General features: G+C 26.9%; 2 protein-coding genes across 2 annotated transcripts; both read right to left on the reverse strand.

The window, feature by feature from the left end:
* Positions 1–207: 207 nt before the first annotated feature.
* LOC126664612 (probable carbohydrate esterase At4g34215) lies at positions 208–2439 on the reverse strand. Its single transcript, XM_050357094.2, has 2 exons — positions 1550–2439; positions 208–556 (listed from the first exon to the last, which is right to left on the reverse strand). The coding sequence occupies exons 1-2, from the start codon at positions 2132–2134 to the stop codon at positions 335–337; spliced, it is 807 nt and encodes a 268-aa protein (XP_050213051.1). The 5' UTR covers positions 2135–2439; the 3' UTR covers positions 208–334.
* A 1402-nt stretch (positions 2440–3841) lies between these two features.
* LOC126676795 (probable carbohydrate esterase At4g34215) lies at positions 3842–6229 on the reverse strand. The gene is made up of 2 exons (XM_050371087.1): positions 5524–6229; positions 3842–4245 (listed from the first exon to the last, which is right to left on the reverse strand). The coding sequence occupies exons 1-2, from the start codon at positions 6130–6132 to the stop codon at positions 3937–3939; spliced, it is 918 nt and encodes a 305-aa protein (XP_050227044.1). The 5' UTR covers positions 6133–6229; the 3' UTR covers positions 3842–3936.
* Positions 6230–26343: the final 20114 nt, after the last annotated feature.

A 26343-nucleotide genomic window follows, 5' to 3' on the forward strand; every position in this document is an offset into this window, starting at 1 on the left:
ATGCGATAAATATTATAGATCATAGGGAGAAACAAATTAACATCTTATAACTAAGTTGGCTTCGCGAGATTGATACATAGCAACCATGAACTTTTTGGTGATAAAATTCTATTGGAAGTCAATTATCCATTTTATAAATTAGTTTTTCACAAAATATCATCTATACATAATTTAATAATATAAATAGTTTAAACTTTTTTTGTCATCTTTATTTTATATTTTTATTCATCTTATAAAAAGTTTATAAATCCGCCATTACCAAACCTACAAACTAATAAGACAACAGAAGATTGGCCGCTCGAAATTTAAAATCGAACCAAGAATAAAGAGAGTATTACATAATATTAGGCGAAAAAATGTTGTAGCGAAAAGAAGCAACATAGGCATGAGCGAATTTGTGACCAAGATGAACCTGAGACATGGTGGTGAGGTGAAGGTGATCGGTTTTAAGAGCCAATCCTTTTGCATCTATGCACTTTACTTTAGGGACCTTTGTTGCTAATTGACCTCTTCTCACTATCTCTATGTATTTGCCTTCTCCTGAAGCAATAGCCACCTGTATGTACATCATTACAACTTGTTACAAAATCCATCATTACATCAATATGTATAGTGTGATAGCAAATTATTTCAATTGATAAAATGGTTTTCATTCATTATTAAGTGTTTGGCAATTGGTATAACTTTTTTAGTAAAATATAAAAATTAAAGCTTTCTTAAAACCTGATTTTTTTTTCTTAACTTACAAATTTGTAAGTAGAAGAATTTAAATTTCAAATTTTTATGCCAAAAGAGACGTTAATATCTATGCGGTTTGAAAGCATGATCATAAGAGTTTAAATTTTCAAATCATATGGTTGAAACAGATTTTTTAGTGGCTGTATGTACATGCTTGCAAAGGGACATTTGAAATGCTCCCGGACATGCCAGTAAGGGCCTACCTTTCATAGTAAAAAAGTCTCTCTAAGTGAGTCAAAACTATACAACTTAGGCTTGTGCATAGATTCTAGATATTTTTAAAATCAAACCGAAAACTAGACCGAAAAATATCTGTTTATCATTGACTTTCTCCGAACCGAACCAAATCGTACCGAACTGAAGAATCGAACTTATACCCGAAAAATCGAAATTATGTATATTATTCTATTTTTAATTTAATTATTATATTTCGTATTAACTTTGAATTACTAAACATTAAAATTATTTTATAAAATTAAATAATAAATATTAAAAATATTAGTCTATATATATATATATATATATATATATATATATATATAAATTATCAATTTACATAAAAATAAAAATATTTATATATTTCAATAAAAATTATATGAATTTGTCTAATTTTTGCTAAAATTATTGCGCTGATTCTACACTACTAACAGTCCTTTTGTAATTATGCCCTGAAATAATGAATTACAGTGTTCCTGCCTAATTTTTTTTCAAAAATCATGTTCTATCAAATTCCAAACCTAAGTAACAGCAACAGCATTATGAATCTATGATCATCTTGCTATAACACATGCACGAAAATAGAAACACCAACCTGAATTACTGGAAGAAATGGACGGTTAAGATCGGAGCGTAAGTCAGCAACAAGCCTCTCAAATTTTCCTTTGTAAGCCTCGGCATCTTTTTTCCACACAGTGTCACTCTCACCCTGATACCACAAAACGGCTCTAATTTTTCCACCGTTCTTCACTGACTCGTTAGCTCGACTCACCAATTCCTGATACAGTCTCATCCCTCGAGCCCACTGGCCAATTTTTGTCCCACCAACAGCACAAGGAACCAAACCCACCACGCCAATGCTCGAATCACTGGCTTTAACCCTGTTCGCAAACGCCATGCCAGGCCCAACTCCGCAGGTCTTGCTCACATCGATATCTGCATGAAGTGGCTCTCGAGCCACTTCCCATTTCAGCTCTGCGCTTAACCGGAGTATCGACGGGTTAGAACTGCATTCCGGCGGAAGATTGCCGTTCCATATGCCTCTGTCGACACCTCCTCTGCCAGCCATGTTGCTTTGGCCTGCTAGTATAAAAATGTCATCGGGAAAAATGGTAGTTGCGGAAATAGGCTGTGATATTAGCAAAGCAAAGATTGACACCAAAAACTTCAATTTGGCCATGGATTATAGGATTTTTAGAATGAATGTTAATATTAATTAAATAGAAGGGATTGGGTTGTTGTGTGGGGATTGGAGAATGAAACATTATTCCATTTCTTCCCATAAACAGGTATGAGCTCTGCACGCGGAATAAAACTGATTGGCATGCATCAGTGACAGTTTTGGAAAAATAAATGTAATTATAGTAAGCAATAATTTATAACTGGAATTGATATTTTTGGGAAGAAGATGTAACTATAGTAAGCAATCATTTTAACAATTAATAAGCTCTTTTTACTTGTTAATCTATGTAATTAATCAAAGAGAGTAATTTGAATTTGTGCTACAAACAATCTCTTTTTCGACTACGTTTTTTTTTTTGAATTCATTTCAACTACTTGATAAGCATGTTTAGATAAAGTTTATCCTGCAAAAACTTTATCCCGCAAATCTGTTTAAACTTTAAAGTTAACCCTAAAGTTAAAACAAATAATATTATAGAATAAAAAATAGGTCTGAATTTAAAGGAAATTCAAATGTTTATGGGTAATTGCAATTTCAACCAATTCTTTTTTTATTTATATAGCAATGCCTTGACTTTTATTTTATTGCAATTCTTACCATTTTTTCAATCACCTAATTTTGTTTTTCAATTTTTCACTGTAATACGATAACTATTTGCTAAATTTAATTTTTCTAATTATGTTTAGCTTTAATATTTTTTTGCTTCAACTGCCGAAAATTAGAGAATTCAAAATTAGATTAAATGTCATTTTGATTTTTTTTAGATTAAAGTTAATTACCATTATTCTAAAAAAATCAAAATAACGTTAAATCTAAAAAAAATTGGTTATAATTGCAACAAAATAATGAAATTGAAACAGTATTAAAAAAATTAAAAAATTTGATTTAAATTGCAAATATACTCCAATATTTAGATTATTTTTACATATAGGCCTAAAAAGGTTAAGAGTTACTAAATTGGGATCTAATTTTGAAAACAACACTCGAATTAATTAATTTATATAAGATTATTGAATTTATTTTACTGATCATCTGTTGGTATACTCTAATGAAATCTGGCCGAAAAAACTGATGTAGAATGGAAATACGAGTATGATGTGTGAAATCATATATAAATTTTTTATTATTAAAAGATGACGTGGCTCGTATTCCAGTTTCACGTCATCATTTTAGTTTGGTTAGATTTCGTTAAAATATGAATCGATGATCAACAAATTAAAGTTCAATTAAAATATGAGATCGTAATGTTATGGGCTGAGCAGCAATCTGTTCAAATGGTATAAGCACTATTTGTTTTCTAAATTACTGTTGTGTTAAAGGAATTTTTTTAAAACCCCGTTATTTGTTATATCCGGGAAGAAGTCCATATGCAAATTCACTTTGGTCTTATGGATAAAAAGATCTAATCTTTTTAACTTTTTTTTATAATAAATCTAACAAATTTTGTTAATTGTAAAAATTAAAAGTAATTCTAGTCAAAATTCAAAAATTGCTTCATTAATACGTGATAGCTAATTTTGAGAAGTTATTTGACAAAAAATAATAATTTTTGAAGTTATATGTCATAAAGTACAAAAATTAAGTGAAATATATATATATATATCTTTATTTTAGTTTTCCGTTTAAAACACTAAAAATACGCACTATTAAAATGAACGATTGATGAAATTGATGAAAATTATACTGCATTAACCTTTGAAATCTAAAAATTAAAAATTTAATCAAATTTATAAGAAGGCGAAACCGTAGATCATTATGACATTGAATTTCTTTGAATCATAGGCCTGCTTAATGAATAGTTATGTGTAGACTAGAGATAAGAGAAGGAGATATAAAGTATTAATAATAAATCCAGAAGAAAAAATAGAAAGGGTTGTAGACGAATTATAGGAAGTGATGGTAGTGCGGATTGGGGTAGAGCGAGCGCGAAGGAATGCATCAGCTAGCATTTGGCCCAGATAAACCTGAGCTGGACTAGTCAGGTGTAACCGGTCTGGTTCCAAAGGTAGCCCTTTTGCGTCAACACAATGCAGATTGGCTTGTTTCATCCCTTTTTGAGCTTCTCTTATTGTCTCTATAAATGGTCCCTCTCCAGATGCCAATGCCACCTATTATAAAAGAAAAAAAAACATTCATTCTATCTATATCAACAACTAGTAACAGTAGAATCAAGTAATTCATATTCTTTTTATTGCTATTATTTAGGGAGCGCCATTTCCAATTTGGCGTTTGTAGGAAGATTTGGTTCCACAGTCTTAACAGAGTATTATTGCCCGTACCAATTGAGGTATAGCTCATATATTAATATTAATTCAATTCGTGTTGTATGCTTTATTACTGAATAAAAAGTGTCATTCACCCTTCAAATATTAAGTCTGACTTTTATAATTTAAATTTAAATATTTTATAATGTGCCTAAACTGTGCAAATTAAAATAAGGGTTATTATTTCCTGTTTTTATTTATTTTTAGAGTGTGTGAAAAGCAAACATAATGATATATATATATATATTTAATATTTGGGTTGTAAAACTTTTAATTTGAACAATTTAATTATAAATTATTACAATTCGAGATACTGAATAATATCTCATTGAAAAAAATGTTTATGTAAACGTGAAATTAGTTTATTCCAATGTCTACATCAATATTTTTTGTCTAAAAATTATATGGTATTCCAATTAAAAGGAAATTACTATGTATTTTAAATTGTCGAAGTTTAAAATTTGTGTTATAATTGTAAAATACGCTAAAGTGCATGATTTATTTTTTGCAATTAATATCTGTTTGGTATTTTATGTCAATTTAAACATAATTTATTTTTTATTTAATATTTATATCAATTTTAACACAATTAATTTATTTATTTAATTTTTTATATCAATTTCAATATATTTAATTTTTTTTAATATTTTATGTTAATTTCAATATGTTTGTAACAAAGATTGAAACCTTGGTGGTAAGTTATACACAATGTTGCTATAGTTAAATAAAAAAGTTGAGTACTTATTCATATGATTAAGTCTATATAAAGAATACTTTGAAGAATATATGCAATTTGTCATATTTTAAAGAATTATGGACAAAATTATAGAAACATGCCAAGTTTGATTATATGCCTCCTTATTTTTTATCATCAATTATGAAAGCATTAATTGTATATTATATGCAACTTGTTACACTGTCATGTCAGTATAAAAAGATTAAATACATGGAAATATAAACTCAATTATCAGGTTTATGGACAAATAAATGTTTCAAACATTAAAGTCCAAAAAAAGGATGGATCATGGAGATAAACAAATGCATGTTACAAACACATGCTCGGCTTGACGATCGCAAGAATTAAATTAACCGGAAAACAATGAAGATCAGGTCAGGCAATACCTGGTAGATTGGCAAAAATGGGTGATGCAGATCCGCCCGGACATCGGTGAAAAACTTTTCTAATCTCCATTTATAAGCATCCGCATCTTCCTCATATAGCGTATCGGACTCGCCTTGATACCATAGCATAGCCCTAACAACTCCACCGCTGCTCAACGCAGCCCGTGTCCTCTGCACCAGCTGATCATAAAGAAACCCGCCTTTCTCCCACTGACTCATACTAGTCCCTCCAATGGCACACGGAACCAGACCCACAGTACCGATGTCCGGGTCCTTGGTCAATACAGCGTTAGCAAATGCCATCCCTGGTCCGACCCCATTAGTCTTGTTATAATCGATGTCGGAGTGGAGTGGTTCATGGGCTAAAATCCATGTGAGGCTGCTGCTTAGTTTGAATATTGATGGGTTTGGTTGGCTCTGAGGAGGAACGATGCCGTCCCATCTGGGAATTCCGGTTTTGGTATCGTTAACAACCCCTCCACGGCCGGCCATATTGCTCTGTCCGGCGAGGATAAATATGTTTTTGGGTATTTGTTGAGATGTGACCATGAGATCGCTGATAGTGGTGCCTTGAGCTATAAGAATGATGGCCAGCAAGTAAAGCATCATTCTCAATCTCTCACTTTGCCGTGTTATGTCGCAAAAAGTGAGAGTATCTGCCCACCAATTTTTTTCTTTAATGGACGAAAGCAAACTAGTAGTTAGCTTTCTTATTTATACATTAAATATAGTTTGGTATTTTCAACTGAATTTGATAAAAATGGAGTAAGTATCGCGGGATTTAATTATTACAAATATGTATTGAATAATCTAACCTTTCTTTCTATTTGATAAATCTCCGATCTTCAGATGTACTCTATTGATAAAGAGCAATTTGAACACTCGACAACAAGAGATTAGAAAAAACGGTAATTTCTTTTTCAGTCTTTCACCCAAACACTCAAATTAATATAAATAGAAAAAAAAAAACAAAAAAGTGAAAAAAGTTAAAAAGAAAAGAAGTGCTTAGGTTTTAGTTTACTAACAGTTTAATAAATAGTACTAAAAGTTCACTAATAGTTTATTAATTGTCTACTATCGAATTACTTAAAAAAAATCAAATTACTATTTTTTCATTTTTAGATTAGACAATATTAAAATAAATTATTTAATTTACTATCAGTTTAACAACAATATTATAAAAAAATATGTTCAATTAGTTTCAACTTTTTTATTTTTATTTTATAATAAAATAAGTTTACTATTAGTTTACTATTGATTTATTTAAAGACAAATGTATGAATGGTTTACTAAAAAAGTTAAGTTAGTTTATTAATAGTTTACTGACAGTTTTTACCATCAATTTGCAAAAAAATAGTTTACTTTGATTTAAATTTTTCTTATCAAAAAGCTGCAAAAATAAACTAAAAAAAGAGTACATACTACACTAAATATGGATACAAGATTTTTTTTATATGGATCCGCTCAACTCGGTTGATTCTTGTGCCGGATGATAAAAAATTATTTTTAGAATTTATTACGCACGCAAAATGGTTAAAGAACGGACATTATAGGCAAATATAATTCAAGAAAAGATAAATAGCCCAGCCTTTGATATATCTTGTCAAATTACTTTCACTTTGATAAATCATCAAACGCTTGGTGGGCAATCTCACATTTAAAGGAGATGAAAAGGGTTCGATTTGATATTCCATTGTTTAAAACCAAAAACCAACAAATTACTTGCCATTAACAATCACAATAAGAAGACGTCCCGTACGACGCTGCTAATCGCCAAGAAACTACTCCAACCAAGAAGAAGAAGATATTACGTATGATGTCGTTGATCTCCAATAAACACCGCACAACTACACATCTTTAAAAGCACTCGATGAAATTAATATTAAACTCAAAAATACTCATCACCCGTTTCTCTTTTTACTAATCGTATATTTCAAAAAATTGGACAATAAAAATGTTAAATAAAAGCGTGAAGAAAAAAAAAGATTGCAATATTTTTATAGCGAAATATGAATATCCGATCTAGTGAGATTATTTTGGTGTTTAATAGTGTAGAGTGTAATTATCTCAAATATTTAATGCAATGACAAAGGGCTTCGTAATGGCCCATTATACTTTGACATGACTTAGAAGGCTGCGTTTCTTACAGTCTGCAGCTTCTACTTTGTGGACAGCAATAGTGGCCCAATTCGAGTGTGAATTATGATTGGCATTTCTTCAACCCAAAATCATTGGCAATTCTTCAACCCAAAATGAATCCTAATTTGACTCCAAGAAAATTGGGATATCAATTTATGTGGTCTCAAAAAACTAATGCAAGAGTGAATTATGATGTAACTAAATATAAGTCCCGCGTGTTTACACGGAATCAAATGAATAATTTATTTAAATAATAAATTTATATAAAAACATATATAAAGATGTGAAAAAAGATTATAATATGCAGAATAATAAAACAAAAATCTCTTCTAATGTTAATAATAAATTATTTGAAAATACTGATAATCTCTGATATTAATATTTTTTTAATAATAACTTTTATATTAAGTAAAAATAAAATAGAGTATAATGTTAAAATCATAAAAATTAAATAAATATTTTTTATAACATGTGAATTTATCAAAAATTTATATTAATTTTATTTTAAAAGATTAATATCAATAAATAAATGATTTGTAGAGATTAGAAGTTAATATATATCAAATACTATAAAGTGTAGAGATTAGAAGTTAATACAAATTACAACACTATAATGTGTATAGATTATAAGTTAATATAGATTAAAACACTCATTAAAATAAATATAATTTAAATTAGTGATCTAAAAAAATGGAAACTAATGAGAATACTCTATTTGGTGAGAATTAATGAGAACATTCTATTTGGTGAGAATCAATTAGAGGTCTCCGTTAGTTCTCTCAATTATAAAAGTATATAGACACTACCATTCACTAGCATCATTTCGTTTTTGAATTTGGTTAACTATACATAGACGACGTGGATTCTCATTAAATAAGGATATTTTGTCTTAATTTTTTCACATATTGCAACTTTTTTTCTTCCAAAGGTATAATTTTATTAAATGAAATAAACCGACTACACATAGTTTTAAGTGTAGTCACGATATTTGAACTAGACATTACAACCACTTTACAAGAGTTTTTTAGCTACAAAGAGCCACCTAAATCTAATAGTAGATCTAGATAAATGAGTATAAAAATTACATGTTTAGATAATTACAACAAAAAGTTATAACTCTATAACATATCTAAAGACTAAAATAAGTTGTAACCATGTAAATTTATAATATAATCTTCCAACTCGCCGGAATATAACATAGATGTCGGAAAAAACGCCGGAGATGCTAAAAAGGACGTCGAAGCTCTCCATTTGAAGAAGATATAAGTTATCATCCATGTAGAGTACATAAAACTAAAAAAGGGTACATCAAAATTCATGAGGAGATAAACTAAGAGAATAGAAGAAAAATAAAAGACAGATGACAATTTAAGTTAAAAAGTTCATTTATTTGCTAAAAGTTATAAAATATTGGGGTTGGGAGGTGATTTTTAGTTAAGAATGGTCAAAAAAACAACCTGCTGCCATGGGGGCTAGGGTTTGAAAAAAGAAGTTGAGAGAATTAAAGGGGAGAGAAAATAGAGAATATAGAGGAGGAGGTAATAAATACGATCTAGATCTAAATAAATTACTCTTAAATTTTTTCAACTTTAGATCTAAAAATCTGCATAAAAAATAATATTATGATGAAAAAAATAATTTTCTACAAAAAAACAACATCCGATTATCATATGAGTATCACTGCATTATCATATTATTATCATAATTCTGCAGAGAAAAATGTTTTTTATAAAAAAAATAGCATCTGATTATCATATGAACATCAATATATTATCATGTAGTTATCATAACATTGCAGGGAAAAAAAAAGATTTTCTGCAGAAAATAATGTTTGATTATCATATTATTGTCATAATATTATCATGTCTATCATAACATTATCATATGGTACCGAGATGATAATATTTATAGTATCTAGATGATAATGTTATGATAATATATATGATAAAACAGTGTGATTTCATGTCAATATCACTACATTATCATATCGTTATCATAATACTGCAGTATAATAATTAGGTGATAATGAAGTATGATAATTTTATGATAACCTACGGAAAAAATTACAAAAGCATTTATGATAATAAGATGATAACGGAGTTAAATTGTAAATATTTTAATACTTAAAATAAAAACATAAATCTGAAAAAAAAAAGTGAGATATTTTCTATAACTTTTCCATATTAAAAAAAATATAAATATTTTTATTTTTGGAGGAAATACCTAAATTTCCCACAATATTTCAATGAAAGCTGGCCCAAGCAGCCGCCTGCCTAATTAAGCATTTCAAATCAAAACGAATGCAAATAAATAAGAGAGCCCAATTTCCGTCTTTTAGTTAATTTGGTTTTATCTTAATGTTTTTATTTTTTGAGGATGTTTTATCTTAATTTATTTCTATTGTTTTTTACTATTAATGTCCTATATTTCAAAGAGAAGTAAGTGGCTCCACCTTTGCTTTTACGTGATCCACAAATATCTTATTCTTATAACCCATATAAAGAATTCTAGAAGAAATATACAGTTGCAACATTGAATACTGAAAGTGATGGATATCCGTAATTGAAAAAATTGTGTGATTCTAATTGGTAGTTTCACATTTTATTGATCTAGAGTTGGACTCTTTATATTAAAAGAAGAGTTAATATTATAAAAATTCATAAATTTTATATATTTTTTCATTAGAGTTATCCAATTTAAATTTTTCATTTTTATACACGAATTAGCACTTTTTTTTAAATTCATGCACCTCGTTGTGGTTTTATGGCTCTATTGATGTAATTATAAGGTGGAAGATATTTTACACCATGAATGAATACCACTTCAGCACCGTGCATGAATTTGAGAAAATATGGTAGTTCGTGCATGAAAATGAAAAAATTTAAATTGCATGATTAAAATGAGAAAACATGTAAATTTCGTGATTTTTTTGACATTAACTCATAAAAGAATAACTGATTTTTTTAATTGTATAGCTTACACCTTTGTTAAAAAAAATTAGAAACAAATTTATTTATTAAAACTTCTAAAGTGCCTGTAAATTAAAAAGGTGATTAATCGTTATTTTGACATCATAAAAATTATGAAAATATTTTGAATAATACACATCACGTTCAATTTTACGTACAACCATATTAAGAGTCTATGATCATTTTATGTGAATGAATGTCGTAGCTCACATAGATATATTGGACTTTCAATAATTATTTATAAAAAAAATTGCTGATTTCAATAAATTATTCCCTTAGTTAACCTTAGAAGTTATTCCATTTGGTCATTATATTTGTCGCATTTTAGAAATTCTTTTAATTCATAATATTTGTCACTTTATAATATCAAAAGAGTATTAATTACTGTTTTTTCATATTTGTCATTTATTAATTTATCGAAAGAATACAATAAACAAATAAAAATAGTAATCATAAATAATAAGTTTTAAGAAAAGGCTAAATTAATTACTACCTCCGTTCTTTTTTAGTTGTCCATTTAACCAATATTGCACATACCAATATAGTGCTTCTTTTGTCTTAATTTATAAAAAAAAATACTAATATAGCCCTATTAGTTAATAAATGCCTTTTAAATTAAACTTGGAAGATAAGTAGCTAAGACCATCTCCAACCCATACCTATTTTTGGATTTGAGTCTTATTTTTTAACTCCAACCCATACCTACTTCCCACCCCTTTGTGCATAGTAGCAACACACTTCTTGGTATGCACTATTCACACAAACCCATTTTTTGGTTAATTGGATATTTACTTTTTAATTACAATTTATATAGCTAACTTTGTAAATATTTATTTTGGTCCAATTTTTTATTAAATACCAATTAAATTTTTAATAATGTAATCTAAATTATTTTTATTGATAAAAATAAAATAAATAAGATTGTTTCAATTGTAGTTTTACTATTAATATTTGAATGTAATGTGTTATTTTATTATTAATATTTAAATATAATATGTTATTATAATTTTAATTTTATTGTTTCAATTTTAATTATTATTTGTTTTATTTTTTATAATTGGACATTAAATAATATTAAAAAATTAATATTTAATTTAATATTATTTAAGCATTATTAAATAAATAAATAGATGAGGATGTATGTGTTTAAAATATAAATATAGATGTGAAATGGTAAATGATTAAATGTAGTAGTATTAAATATAAAAGAGAATATATAAAGAATATTCTTTTTGTGTGAAAAATGGGGTAATGTGGAGTAAAAACACTGTAGCAAACCCAAAAGTGAGTAAATTGAAACTTAAAAATGAGTTTTGGGTTGGAGATGCCCTAATATCACATGGAATTACTAAATGGACAACTATTTGTAGACAAATAAATTGGCTAAATGGACAACTAAAAAAAACGGAGGGAGTAAAATATTTACAGATTAAGATATATTAATTGTTTTTTTAATTCTTATGTCAAAATTAAATTTGACAAATATTATAAAACAAATGAAGTAGTAGTATTATTAAATCAAATGTGAAGACATTGTTAGTTGTAATCCACTTTGCTGATTAAAATATTTAGTTACGTAATTAAAGTTGTTATTCCAATAAAACACAAACACAATCAACTAATTATAATTAATACTAGTAATAAAAAGTAGAGAGGTGGGGACAAATGAAGGCTACATTAAACCAAGTTGGATGACTTAAAAAGAGAAGAGACCTAATGGTTCCCATCAATCCATTTCTTGTTTATGGGACCTTCTTGTGATAGGATTCAAAATTGATGCACGAGAACCACGCTTTCCCCAGTGACTAAATCCTATCAATTTCAAGTTTAATTGATTCAACCGACTTATATAAAAACAAAAGTTGTAATTAGTGAATAGATCTCACTCTAAATATTAAATAAATATTTGAATAATATTTTACATTTACTCGATTTAATAATTTATTATTTCCTATCCAAATGAAAAAGCTGAATTATTATTTTTTAATCAAATCAAACTAATCAAATCAAACTAATCTTTAATTTGCAGTCTAATTGGTTGAACCTATCCGTAGGGCTGGCCTTAGAAGTAGGCCAATAAGCTGTATGTCTGGGGCTTTAAATTTTAAAGTAGTGTTTTAAAAATCGAATCGGACCGGCCAACCGAACTAGGATCCCGCCAGTGGTCTGGTTCTAAAATAGTAAAAAAAATTGAAATCTTGGGCAAATTGGGTTGGACCGGTTTGAACCGGATTTGATCGGTCAAACCGGACAAAAATAAATAGAAATTCGTCGCTGAATCTAAAATCCGTTGCTAATTTTTTCAAAAAGAATTTCATTGAACCGAAAACCGCTGGTTTCACCGGTTCAGCCACTGGTTCGATTTTTAAGACACTATTTTAAAGGACAATGTATTAATATGGGGATTTTTAGAAAAATGTATGTTTAATTTTTTAAAATATTTATTTATTAAGTCTTTTTATGATAATTGTTGTAGTTTTTATTTTAAAACTTAATTAGATCTCTTGTAATTAAAATCCTATATTTTAAAGGACTATTAATAATAGCTTTTGTAATTTTTATTTTTAAAATTAATTAGACTTCTTAGCAATTAGTGTATACTTTCTAAGTAGTATCAAACAATAACACTCATTTCATTCACAAATGATAAGGTTGTTTTTATTTAAGGCCTTCAAATTATAGATTTCTTTCCATTTTTAGAAAATAGTTGACTACATCAACATCTAACATATTTTTAATTGAATTAGATTTAATCAATTAAATTAAATTGATAAGAGATGACAAATCACTAAAAACATAGAGTAACTTACTAGAGTTCCAAGATCTAAGAACAGAAAACACGATCAAAAAGAACGCCAGAATGAGTTTTGTAGGCGCTCACTTTGACAGTTAAACAAATATTTAATAAAGAAAAAAAAATGTAGGAAGATAAATATTAGAGAATAAAAAGAAATACAGATTTAAAGATAATGTGGTTTATATAGTGTATTCTTTTCTTCAGTCGTGCTTCATGTGATGATGTATTCTTCAATATTTTAGGTTGAATTGGCCTTTTTAGTTATTTTGTTGAGTGGATCGGAATAGCGGATGACGCGGTATGTATTTGTTCTCCTGTAAGAGAATCTTCATTGGATCTTTTGAATAACTTGGCTTTTCTTTTTTTCTTTGCAAGTAATGTCTTTATACCTCAATTCTAACAGTTTCTTATGCGAGACTGGTCTGGAATGAGACACAAGCCAATCCCTAATAAAGACTTCTTTAGTCCAGGATTTAAATCCTCATCGGCATGCGGGCTTGGGTTACCCGTTTTGCTGGAGTTGATGATGGATGCATTCTTGCAAATTGTTTCGTCTCTACTGGATTATCAAAATATTTGATAACGACAATAATTAATACTTTTTGATAGTTTCAATATTAACAATAATATTATAGTTCTTTTATGGGTGACTTTAAATTATTAATTAACAAAAGTATATTGAAAAGATGAATACATCAATTATTTAATCAGAATATTACATTGAGTTGATATTTTCTAACTAAATAAATCAAATTTTTTAATATGTGCAAATTAAATAATTTTTTTATTGTGGACGGAAAGAATATACAACTTACACATTCTTAATCGTTTAGGGTCTAATATGTTTTATATTTATCTATTTAATCAAAGAGCAAATTACTTAGAGATCCCTGAGGTATATCATAATTAACAGTTTGATACCCCTTATTTCAAAAGTCTACTTAATGGTCCCTCAATTTTAATTCCGTTAACTGAGAGATCCTTCTATTAATTTGAGGGACCAAATCGTTTAACGGATTGAAACTCGGGTACTAAATTGTTTAAAAGTGAGGGACCAAATCGCTTAATAAAATTAAAAGTGAGGGACCAAATCGTTCACAAAATTAAAGTTGAGGTACCAAATCGTTTGAAAGTAAGTGTTGAAATTAACGGAGGGACCTAATAGTTAATAAAATTAAAACTGAGGTACCATCAAGTAGATTTTTAAAATAAGGAGTATCAAACTGTTAATTATGATATATCTCAGAAACTTTAGCGTAATTTGTTCATAATTAAAAACAGAAAAATTTACACCGTATAGATATTTTTTCTGCAAGTATGCTCCTTTTTATTCTTTGATACCTTTTCAAGGTCTTATAAATTATAATCTTGTTATAAAAATAACACAAGACATTACAAATTGAGGAAGGTACTTGATCGTCATTCATTATGGCATAACAATCTTGAAATAGCGAAGGAATGCATTGGAATTTAAATAGAAGAAATAGAGACAGTTAATTTGTGCGACAAAACTACTTTATAATTTTGATGGGAGGGTCTTGTTTTTTAAATATTTGGCAAAGGGTATTTATTATGATTTTTAAATTTAAAATATTATTGATAATTAATATAATTAAATAAAAAAATTACTATTTTTTAAATATTTTTGAAAAAAGGTGTTTTTGTGTTATTTATAACATTAACATTGAATTAGAAAATAGACTAAAAATAAAGGATTGTTTTGAACTCTCTTCTAACTATAAAGAAATCAATCTTACTCTTTGAATAGAGTTAAAACATAAAAGCTGAAAAAAAAAATATAATTGTTTTTTTTTTCACGTCAGAATATAAATGAAAAAATATTTTAATATGGGAGGTTTTTAAATAGTTAAACCTATACTGATTGATTTTTTTTGATTGGTCGTTGAAAAATGATACTAAATGTGACAAGGATAACTTCACCAGCAATTTGCCAGATTATCATTAAGGTATAGAGCCTTTATGTTTTTAGTTTAGCCGACTAAAACTAGTCAAATTAGTGAATTACACAGATTAGGGCACTATTCTGGTGTTCGAAAGATAGAAGCAAATCAAAAATTTATTTTGATATAAGTTTCAGTTAAAATGATTTTTGATTTGGTTAATAATTTTAAAGATAATTCAGTTTGATTCAGTTTTTTATATAAATATTTTAAATTAACCGAATCGACCAAATTAATAGTATATATGTGTGTGCAAGCGCGATGTGTTATTTTTGTAATTTTTTAAAAATCTTAAATATTTGTAATTTTTACGGTACTTAGATATTAATTTATCTCCTAAATTTGTATATATAAAATCTAATCTCTTTGGTTTATTGACAAAAAAAAAATTGCATATAATGAAGAAATTAGCATTAACATTGAAATTTATATTTATTGTTTTTGATAATAATATTAGTGAAATTTTATTATTATTATAACTAAAATAACCATGCATTAAATAATTATATCGGCTCTGTCATAGTTCAGTTATAAATGTGTCGATTAGTGTTATATGAAAATTGAAGAGATTCAATTACAATTAATCATATAACCGACGGACACAAGTCTCTTTTAATATCATATACTCCACCCTTTTATAACAAACAAAGTTTATTTTACATAAAACTTAAAAAATTATAAATTGGTTATTTTTGTTAAGTTTTTTTTTTATGCATTTTTTTTGTTAAGTTTTCATTATACTTTTGATTTAATTATTTTTGTTTTTTCATTATACTTTTGATTTAATTATTTTTGTTAACTTGCATATAATTATTTTATCAACATGATTGATAAAGGTTAGATGAAAATTTATCCTCATGCTATGATTTATATATATTCTTAAAAATAAATTTTTTTATTCTATAAATGTTTTATTCAAATAAAAGTAGTATATATGATATTGTAATTCAAGATATCACCATTTATGTAAGAATATGTGAAAGATTTTTTTTTTCCGTATTTTATGCTTTTGATAATTAATATTTGAAAAATATATCTAAATATTTTTGTGAAAATTTGATGCAGCGTCTTTACAAATTGAAGTTTAAAGACCTTGGTAGAAAAGAAAAGAAAAATCAGAGATTTTGGTTATAAATTGAAGTTTAAGAAGTTTGGTGAGAGATAGAAGAAACATGAGGGACTGTGAGTGAAAATTACCCGTAAATCTCCGAAATTAAAAACAGAAGCCGTACAAATGAAAGCCGCGTGCTGGTCCTTAAAAAAAGGTTCAGGTGCTAGCAAATCGACGTCGTACAATCAATCGAACGGACGGATAGATGCATGCAAGCTAAGAAGAAAATAATGGAAAGGTGGGACCCACAAGTTTGCGAATCCCAACACAATGATTCTGTCTTGGAACTTGCGGAGAGAATTAAAAAGCAGGGTGGTTAAGTGGCTTCTAGCTGGCATTGCTATTGACATGGCAACAGTTTTAGTTTTCAAAATCTGCAGTTAGGTTCGTTAAAGTCGCTATAGGACCCATTACTCAGCCACGTCACCGCATAAACGACAAACGAAATAGATGACCCACAAGCTGATGTGGCAGATCGAAGGTACACGATTTGATCGTAGAAGGTGTCGGGCGTTTAGTTTTCATTGATTTGGTATGCGCTGGCTTCCATCTTTCCGCATCATTTCCGTTTCCCAGCTGGGGATGAAAACTACATCAGATTTGGCTTACGTGTGCCACTGCCACACCAATAATTCATAAGCCCTTATTGTGAAAGAAAAAACGTTTTAAAACATTTAATGTTTTATTTAGTTAATTTATTGCCCATATGCTTTGTTTCTCTTGATGAATGCTTATGGTTTAGGGTCAATAATAAGAAAAATTATTGCACACAACCGTTGCGCCATGTCATTCGTGCAACAAACCAATTATGCGTTAACCATGTGTAAAATTGAATGATAAAAAAAATAAGTAATAATTAAAAGATTCCCTATCGCAAATGCTCATTGGCTTGATGTAAAAATGACGTGGCGCAACGGTTGCATGGGATAAACACTCCAATAATAATATGCCCATGCTAAGATCATCACCAATGATTATGCATTTCTGTTGCCGCTTTAAGACATCATGATCTGCAATTTTTACTACACAATTCTCTAAATATAATACGATTACTCTTTTATTTAAACGAATAAAATACATTATAATACATTTAAAAATGATTATAGAGTTTTGATTATTTTTTGAATTTTTTGAATTAAAAGCATTGTAATTACTTCTATATATTTTCACGTTATTATTATAATTATCATGGATGGAATATTAAGTTATTAACTTCTACTAGTAAAGACATGTAAAACAATAAAGTTTAGACTACTTATCAAGTGGTGGTGATTTGATAAACCTTTTTGATGACAAAGAATAAGATAAAATCATTTAAAAACTTCAGTTTTATATTAAATATTTGAATAAATGAATAAACATTACCTCTTTTTTTTTTATTAAATAAGTTTATACAGAATTTAAAAGTTCAATAATTTTAGATGTATCATGTCAAAAAAAAACTTAATACTACGTTTAACTTCTTTTTTTTTGACAATCGAATAATCTTTTATTAATAATAAAGAGCAGTTACAGGTGTAAGAATTCAGAAAGGGTATAACCGTTTCTAATGACCTGACATGGAACAAGATATAAATCTTGATTCGCAGATCGCCTTACAAAACAAAATCAAAATTACATAACCGCTCTAACACAATAATATCCAATCCTTTTCTGTCTAACAGAAGACTCACAAACTCTTCATAAAAAACAACAAATCTTTCATATAGAAAGAACAGTAAAACTTTCAAAAAAAAAAGACAATCGCTGTAAAATAGTTATAAAAAAAAAAACTAATATAACCTATAACGATTTCATCTTCAATATTGAAAGGGTTTGATCCATCTCTGATTTTTTATTTGTATATCTATTGAAATTGATGCGCCTCGTCGATAGATTTACCAACCAAAATGAAAAAGATGAAAAGGAGTCGGTCATTTATTTTATTCTAAAGCAATAAAAAAGAAATGGCTACCGCCAACGGCAAAAATAAACCATTGACGGCAGCCGAAGCGAAAAACAAAGGAGAAACGCTTGACGGCTAGGGTTTTCTATTTGAGAGAGAATAGTTCTAATACTACGTTTAACTAAATATCTTTATATGTATCATATAGTAATTTATTTTTATAGGAATTTGTCTTATAATTCGTGTTGGAAGCGTGTTATTGTTATTATTTTTTATCATCCACTTCTTTAGGACACATTCCCGCAAGAAGCCGAGGAAGCCGACATTGTAGCTTGCCCATGATACAATATGGTCATGACTGTCTTAGAAGCATATTATTTTTAGAATTTACATAGCTTGCAGGTCTATCCGCAAACTAGATTTGTAGATAGAGAAATGTTGTTTATTAAAGGCTTAATCACTAAAAAACCCCCCACCTTTTAGCCCCTTTTCAAATGCATCCTGACGTTGTAATTTTGTCAGTTGCACCCTAATTCGCACCTTTAGTTTTCAATTCCACCCTCAAGTACTAAATTGATCTCTTTTTCATTTGAAAATAGTTAAAAATAGTCATCCATTTTTAACTTTTTATGTGAAAAAGAGTTCAAACGAGTACTTTATAAGGGTTTTTATGAATTTTTCCTGAGTGAAAAAAGTCCAATTTGATTTTGAGGGTGGAATTGAAATCCAAAGGTGCGAATTAGGGTGCAACTGACAAAATTGCAACGTCAGGGTGCAACTGAAAAGGGGCTAAAAGGTGAGGTTTTTTTTGGTGATTAAGTCTTTTTTAAATGATGAAATCGTACTCTAAAAACATCGAAACATATATTGTAATTAATTCGTGCAATAAATAATCTAAGCAGTGTACTGTCTATTATTATATTTTTACTAATCTTTGGTTATTCTTCCTCCCACATGCCTACAATACAATCTCATGGGATTTTTTTTTGTTTTTATATTAATGTGTTGTTACTATTTTATGCATTTTGTCTTGTGGATTGAAGGAAAGCCGCAATGGCCACTTGACACTAATATTAATTAATCTCCCAATTTCTTTGGTCTACTCTAATCTAAAGGTTTATTGGGACTAACTCTTGATGGGAACTTTTGCTCCCATAATCTTTTACTCCAACAGGCATTACTTAAATCATGAGATTTAGTGCAACGAAACATCCTTCCCCCTTCTTACACCATGTGCTTCATTTAGCTACTTCATCACATCAAGGGGTGTGGATTAGGTTTAAACCAAGTTAGAATTTTATTTGTCTTTAAATACAAATTGAACCATCCAGATTTTTTTTAATTACATCCATGGAAAAAATTAAATATAAAATAAAAATTATAAATAACAAATTACATGAACTTTTAAAACTCTAATTTACCAAATAAAAAATACATGTGAAGTTATAAAAGTATATGCAACAAAATTAATTGAAAAGAAATAAACTAAGTCACAATTTTACCATTAGTTCTCTCAACTACGTGAATGCGAGGTCTTAAATATCAATTCCGTTCGATTATGCCGTGAAACCACTCATTCCTTAACCGTTCTCTAAGAGATTAATCGGTTTTGCACACCCTAATTGCATCCCTTAACCATTCTCTAATTGCAGGGGTCGATCCGTATTTTTGTATACATGAACGGTAGCACTTTTGAAAAAGACTGACACTAGCGCCCAATTGTGTCATTAATAAAAATGAGTTTGCATATGGCAGCAATGAGAGAATCCAAGGCATTATAGTTGCTGCAGAAAGGCAAGCCATAACATAAGCGTGCCCACCTCTGGGTCCAATCTCTTTGCTCTCACAGATGGATCAAACCTAGATATGTTAATTTGGTTAAATTTTTCAGTTTGGTTTTCATTAAATTTTAATTGAAATCATTTTATAAAACTAGAAACAAAAAAATGTTTCAGTTTTTACACACCTATAACCAAAGTCCTTGCAACTAAGCTATGAGCCAACCTCATGATTGGAGTTAACTAATGATTCACCCGATATGAGTTTTTTTTCTTAGAATTCACCATTGATTTTGGAAAATTACCAATAATAGTACAACAACTCAGCAATGAAATGTAGTCAACCCAACCAAATTGACTTCAACTACCAGTTTGATTATAATTTTTCTATTTATATCAATTTCACTGTGTTAGTTTCAGCTTAACTGATTGAGATAGTTATATTTATGATTATGATATTTAAAATTTGATTGGATATTTCTTAACTGTTTTATCTTAATTTAAAAATAATTTAAAATTAGAATGATGATGTCTAGCGCTGGAAATTGACTAGTCAACCGGTTCATGATATGACGATTAAAAATTTAAAATTTCAACTTAAAAATTAAAACGATTAACTATTTGGTCATGTTTAGATTTCAATTTTATGATTTTTTAATCATGTAAGGTTAAATTAAAAGAAAAATAGACAGAGTATAATAAGAAACTACAATTCAATTTCATTTAGTTTTTTGTTTAACAAATAAAAAAATGCTGAAAAATTTCAGACTCTTTATTAAAAAGACAAATTCAAACCATTTTTTAAATATATATATTTTTTTAAATTTTTATTTCTAATAACTAAACATTTCGTTAAGGGAAATATTTTTTAAAAATTAAAAATTACTTTATATATTTTTGATATGAAAAAAATATCTTCACAAATAAAATTTCTTTTGTTTATTTAATTTTCCTTACGTGTATAGAATATAAAAATAATTTTATTTTAAATTTAGGATATAAATTTAGGATATATATATGTGTGTGTTTGTGTGTGTGTGAACCGGTTAATCGATTAACTGCAATTTTTAAAATTTCAAATTTAAACCTAAATTATCAACCATACATTTAAAAAACTTAAACCTAAACCTAATCTATTAAATTGATTAATCATATTTTCATTTTATTTTTTAATTTTGGTCCGGTTAATTAATTTGATCGGGCTTTTTATCCTACCCTTACACTTACTCTTAATAATAAGCTTATAATATCTCTTTCATACAACCATGAAAGTAATATATGAGACTTGAATTTTGACATTTTTATTGAAGTGAAATGATAGTACTTTTTAATAATTTAAAAGGTTTAATCACTCAAAAACCCTCCACCTTTAATTTTTTTTAATTACACCCTTACGTTGAAAAACTCCCTCAAATCCCTCCCACATTTATATTTAATTTCAATTGTACCCTAATATAGGAAAATCTTCTCAAAATCCCCTCATCTTTATATATTTTTTCAATTTTCCCTAAATTGAAATTTTTTATGGTTTTAATTTAAAAAGTTATTGGATATAATTTAAGAAAGAATGAATTTTTACATTATTAATAATATTAGTGTTTAATTAGAATATAGATTAAAAATAAAAAATTATTTTAAATTTTTTTTCATGTGAAAAGAGATCAATTTCATACTTTAGAGTACAATTGAAAAAGAATTTAAAAGTGAGGGAGTTCTGAGAAGATTTTCCTACGTCAGGGTGTAATTGAAAAAAAGTTTAAAGGTGGGGGCTTTTGAGTTATTAAACCTGACTTAAAATACAAAAGTTAAAAGACTTAATTATTTAAAAACCACCCACCTTGAACTTTTTTTTCGTTTACACCCTGTTCTAGGAAAAAATTCATTTATACTCTGACGTATGTGTTTATGTTTCACCTCTACCTCCGAGGCACTAAATTAATTTCTTTTCATTTAAAAAAAAGTTTAAAATAGTCTTTCCTTTAGAAAAAAATTCATTTCTAATTAAATTCTAATTAGTTTAGGTTAAAAATGAAGAACTATTTTAAACTCTTTTTTTTAATGAAAAAAGGTTAATTTAGTGTCTCGGAGTAGAGGTGAAACATAAATACATACGTCAGGGTATAAATGAATGTTTTCCTAGGTCAGAGTATAAACGAAAAAAAAGTTTAAGGTGGATAGTTTTTAAATAACTAGTTTCGCATAACGTGCTACGCACGTGGCTCGTAATTTGACTCGCCAATTATATATTAATTATATTTGTTATAATTATATCAATTTCTTTTATTTATAACTAATATAAAATTAGTTAGAATTTTGTTAAAAATAAGTAATATTTATTAATTAATTTATTTTAAAATTAATTGACTTTAATAATATTTATTTATAATTTATAATATCAATATATTTTACAAATACCTCATATCAAATTAGTTATATTTTTTTTGAATTATATAATATATTTATGATTATGACGATATTTATAATTTTCTGAAAAATTCTACTTTCTTTTTCCATATAGAACTCAATTTCTTGTTTAAATAGAACTATATCTTAAATAATAAAATAAGTATATTTTAATTTTATTTTTCATTATAAATAATTATAAAAATTTTGAAGTATAATGTCAATTATTTTCAGATAGAATTCAATTGCTTATGTAAATAGAACTCTATATTTAATAAATAAATAAGTATATTTAAATTTTATCCTTAGCTATTCCTATTCAAATAACAGTTGATTTTACTTTATATATAGTATAATTAAATATATAATCATATTTATAATTATTTAAATAAGTCATAATACCTTAAAACACCCGATCTTTTAACCCCTTTTCAATTCTACCCTGACGAAAACTGATCAATTTTACCCTATTTCGCATTTTCTCGTTTCAATTGTACCATAATTTTTTAAATTTTCATAATTTTTTTATTTAAATAATAAAATCATTTAATTAACTAAATTTAAAGATAATATAAATTATTTCCATTCAAAAAAGTACAAAAAAGTCTTATATTTTAAAAACTAACTAAAATCATAATCAAATTAAAACTAATTTAAATTCTTACTTAATTTAACTAAATCTAAATAAATTTTCAACATATACAATTAATATATATTAGACATGGAGAACATTTTTTAATTTTTTCCAAACAAAAAAAACGTCAATTTAATATTTCAGGGTGCAATTGAAACACAAAAATGCAAAATAGGATAAAATTGACTAATTTTCAACGTCAAGGTAGGATTGAAAAAGAGTTAAAAGATCGGAGTTTTTTTAGGCATTAGGCCTTCAAAATAATGAATTGTAAAGACTTTTTTTTAGTAATTTAATTCTATCAAATAAAACTATACTGTATGTTTTAAAGAAAGTGGAAAATAATTTTCTTATGTGTAAATAAAATAAGTTGGAAAATTAATTTCCTTACTATCAAATAACTCTAACTTATTAATAGTTTGACTCAATATGTAATTACGGCACTTAGCTACAAATTTGGTGTATTTTACTTGTCGAAAACAAATTTGGTATATGATCATAAGGAAAGTGTAAAATTAATTTCCTTATTATTTTGTTGTACTCCAAAAAAAAAAGTGAAAAGCGTGATTTTAATTATAACTCTATTCTAATTAAAACTCTAATTATAATTAGGATTCTAATTATAATATGTCTTTAGTATAAATTAAATAAACAATTAGTTAATGACCATAAAACCGCTATTTAGTAATATATTAGAAAGGGCTATTCGGTAAATTTGTCTGTCCCCCCCCCCCCTCCGTGCTTTTATATATAGTATAGATTAAGTCAAAGTTAAAATGAAAAGAAAAAAGGTCACGTGAGGTGAAGCCGTGTGGAGGAAGAGAGTCACGTGGAAGTACGGCAAAGACGAAGGTTAGTGAAAGTTGGGAGCGCGTGGCACGTGAGAGTGGTTATGTATGGCAGGGAGGTTTTATAGACAGCTGTCTACACGTAACTGACTGCGTGCTGTAGGTCTGAAGTAGGCAAAAAGTCCAGTTTAAAAACAAATATATTTAGGCATATGAGGGGGGATAATGGCTCATTTAATCCTATATGATCATTAAAAATGGCACAAAAGAACCATAGCGTTAACTCTATTAAAATTTTAGTTTCTTTAAAATAAAAGTTCAAATAAATACTTGTGATAAAAAAATTAGAATATTTAAATTTTTATAGTCTAGTGAGTCCATCCTTTTTTTTAAAATAATTATTTTAATTGAATAAAAAAATTTGATTATTATAAAATTAAATGTATATTATTTTTTTCTAGTTCAGTTAATTAATATCTAATTTTTATTTTTTTTATATCTTATCAAATAGTCAAAAAATTGATTATGTTTATAAATTTTATTTTAATTTCTAGAAATTTTATTTGTTTGAATAATTTTTATTTGTTTGAATAATTTTTTTTTATTAATAAAAGATATGTGGATACTCATTATAGTTTTTTATTTACATACAAAAATTATATTAATTATTTAGCATAAATAATTATTTAATTAAGCTAAAACAAAAAATTAATTATAATTAATTATAAATTTATTTTAAATTATACAAAGTAAAATAATAATTTTAATTTATTTTGTAAAACTTATTATTTAATTATATTTCATGAATAATTCAAAGTATATAAAAAAAATAGTCATCAATTTAGTATGATTTTATAATAACTAAAAAATTATTTTATTTTTAAAAAGAAAGTTTGGCTCATTTAGACTATATGAACTTAAATGTTCTAATTTTTACCACGGAGGCTTATTTGAACTTTTTATTTTAAACAAATAGAATTTTTAATGGATTTTAATGGTTTGATCTTTTCTGTACCTTTTTTTTATGACCATAGAGGGTTTAACTGAGTTATTGTTCACCTCAAGAGTCTAAATAATTTTTGACTCGACCACAAGGATCAGTATAAATCTTTAATCTCTAAGGTGTCAACTTTATTTTTTGGATTAAAAATAAATTATTCTATGGGTTCATAATATTATTGTATTTAAAAAAATAGTCCATATTTCTTCGTTCTACAGTAATATTTGTAGTATTTGTTTTTGACACAAAAAATTAAAAAACAAAATTATTTGCCTACATTTATAAATACCTTTACTAAGTTAACCTTATCTTGGAACATGTTGACATTTATGACAATCATTATTATTTGTGTTATTGCATTCAATCAATTAATAAGGTCAAATTTGAAAAAATAGCAATTACTGCTATTTTTATATTATAAAGTGACAATTATGTATCAAAATAATTTTTAAATGCGACAAATATTATATATTAACTGAATGAGGTGCTATTTATCAATTTAGAATATAAAAGAGCATTGATTGTTATCTTTCAAATTTACTCCTTACTAATTTATTGAGCAATATATTAACAAAATAAAAATAATAGTCACAAATATCAATTAATTTTAAAATCATGTTAACTTAATAAAAGTATTTATAAATTTAAAATTTAAAATACAATAATCATTTATTCAATTTATGTATAAAAAAAAAATACGACAAATATTATATACCGAAAAAAATAAAAACTTTTCTCCTGTTCACGCCGTCTCTTCTTTCTATTTTGTTTTAAAATCAGGTTAGCTTAATAAAAGTATTTATAGATTAAAAAATTTAAGCACAATAATTATTTTTTAATTTTATGAGTAAAAAAATGCGATAAGTATTATATACTGAAAAGAATAGTAACTTTTCTCTCGCTCTCGCCATCTCTTCTTTCTATTTTCATCAAACTTATTAATTTTTTCTTACGTTTCAAAAATTATCGTTCACTTTATCATTTTATATAAGTCAAGATAATTAATTTTTGAATTTTTTAATTAAACAAATGACTACCGTTAAAACTGGTTTTGCAATACCAATGTCATCATTTTAATTATATATACCCTTGAAGAATTAGTTAATGAAAGAGTAAAAGTGTAGTATGAAGAAAAATCACAAAAAATGTAAGAAAAAGGAAATAAATGTATTTCTTGTTTTAAATAAATACTAGATGCAAATGGGGCTGTTGTTTTATAATTTGAGAGAAAAACAAAAATAAAAAGAAAAAATAAGACAAAAAAAGAAAGAAGCAACCGCGAAATTTCAAACAAATAAATACATTGAACATAATATTTATAATATTGCAATTAAGACGGTCGAATCGCTTTTCGC

This window comes from Mercurialis annua, linkage group LG1-X (genome assembly GCF_937616625.2).
Source record: "Mercurialis annua linkage group LG1-X, ddMerAnnu1.2, whole genome shotgun sequence".
In the NCBI taxonomy this organism is placed as follows: domain Eukaryota; kingdom Viridiplantae; phylum Streptophyta; class Magnoliopsida; order Malpighiales; family Euphorbiaceae; genus Mercurialis; species Mercurialis annua.

What these genes read in the sequence shown, in the direction of transcription:
- LOC126676795 (XM_050371087.1), bottom strand. Translation starts at nt 6,132, where the DNA reads ATGATGCTTTACTTGCTGGCCATCATTCTTATAGCTCAAGGCACCACT. An exon ending in CATTTTTGCCAATCTACCAG is followed by an intron (nt 4,246 to 5,523) that starts GTATTGCCTGAC and finishes CTTTTATAATAG; the next exon opens with GTGGCATTGGCATCTGGAGA.
- LOC126664612 (XM_050357094.2), bottom strand. Translation starts at nt 2,134, where the DNA reads ATGGCCAAATTGAAGTTTTTGGTGTCAATCTTTGCTTTGCTAATATCA. An exon ending in CATTTCTTCCAGTAATTCAG is followed by an intron (nt 557 to 1,549) that starts GTTGGTGTTTCT and finishes ATGTACATACAG; the next exon opens with GTGGCTATTGCTTCAGGAGA.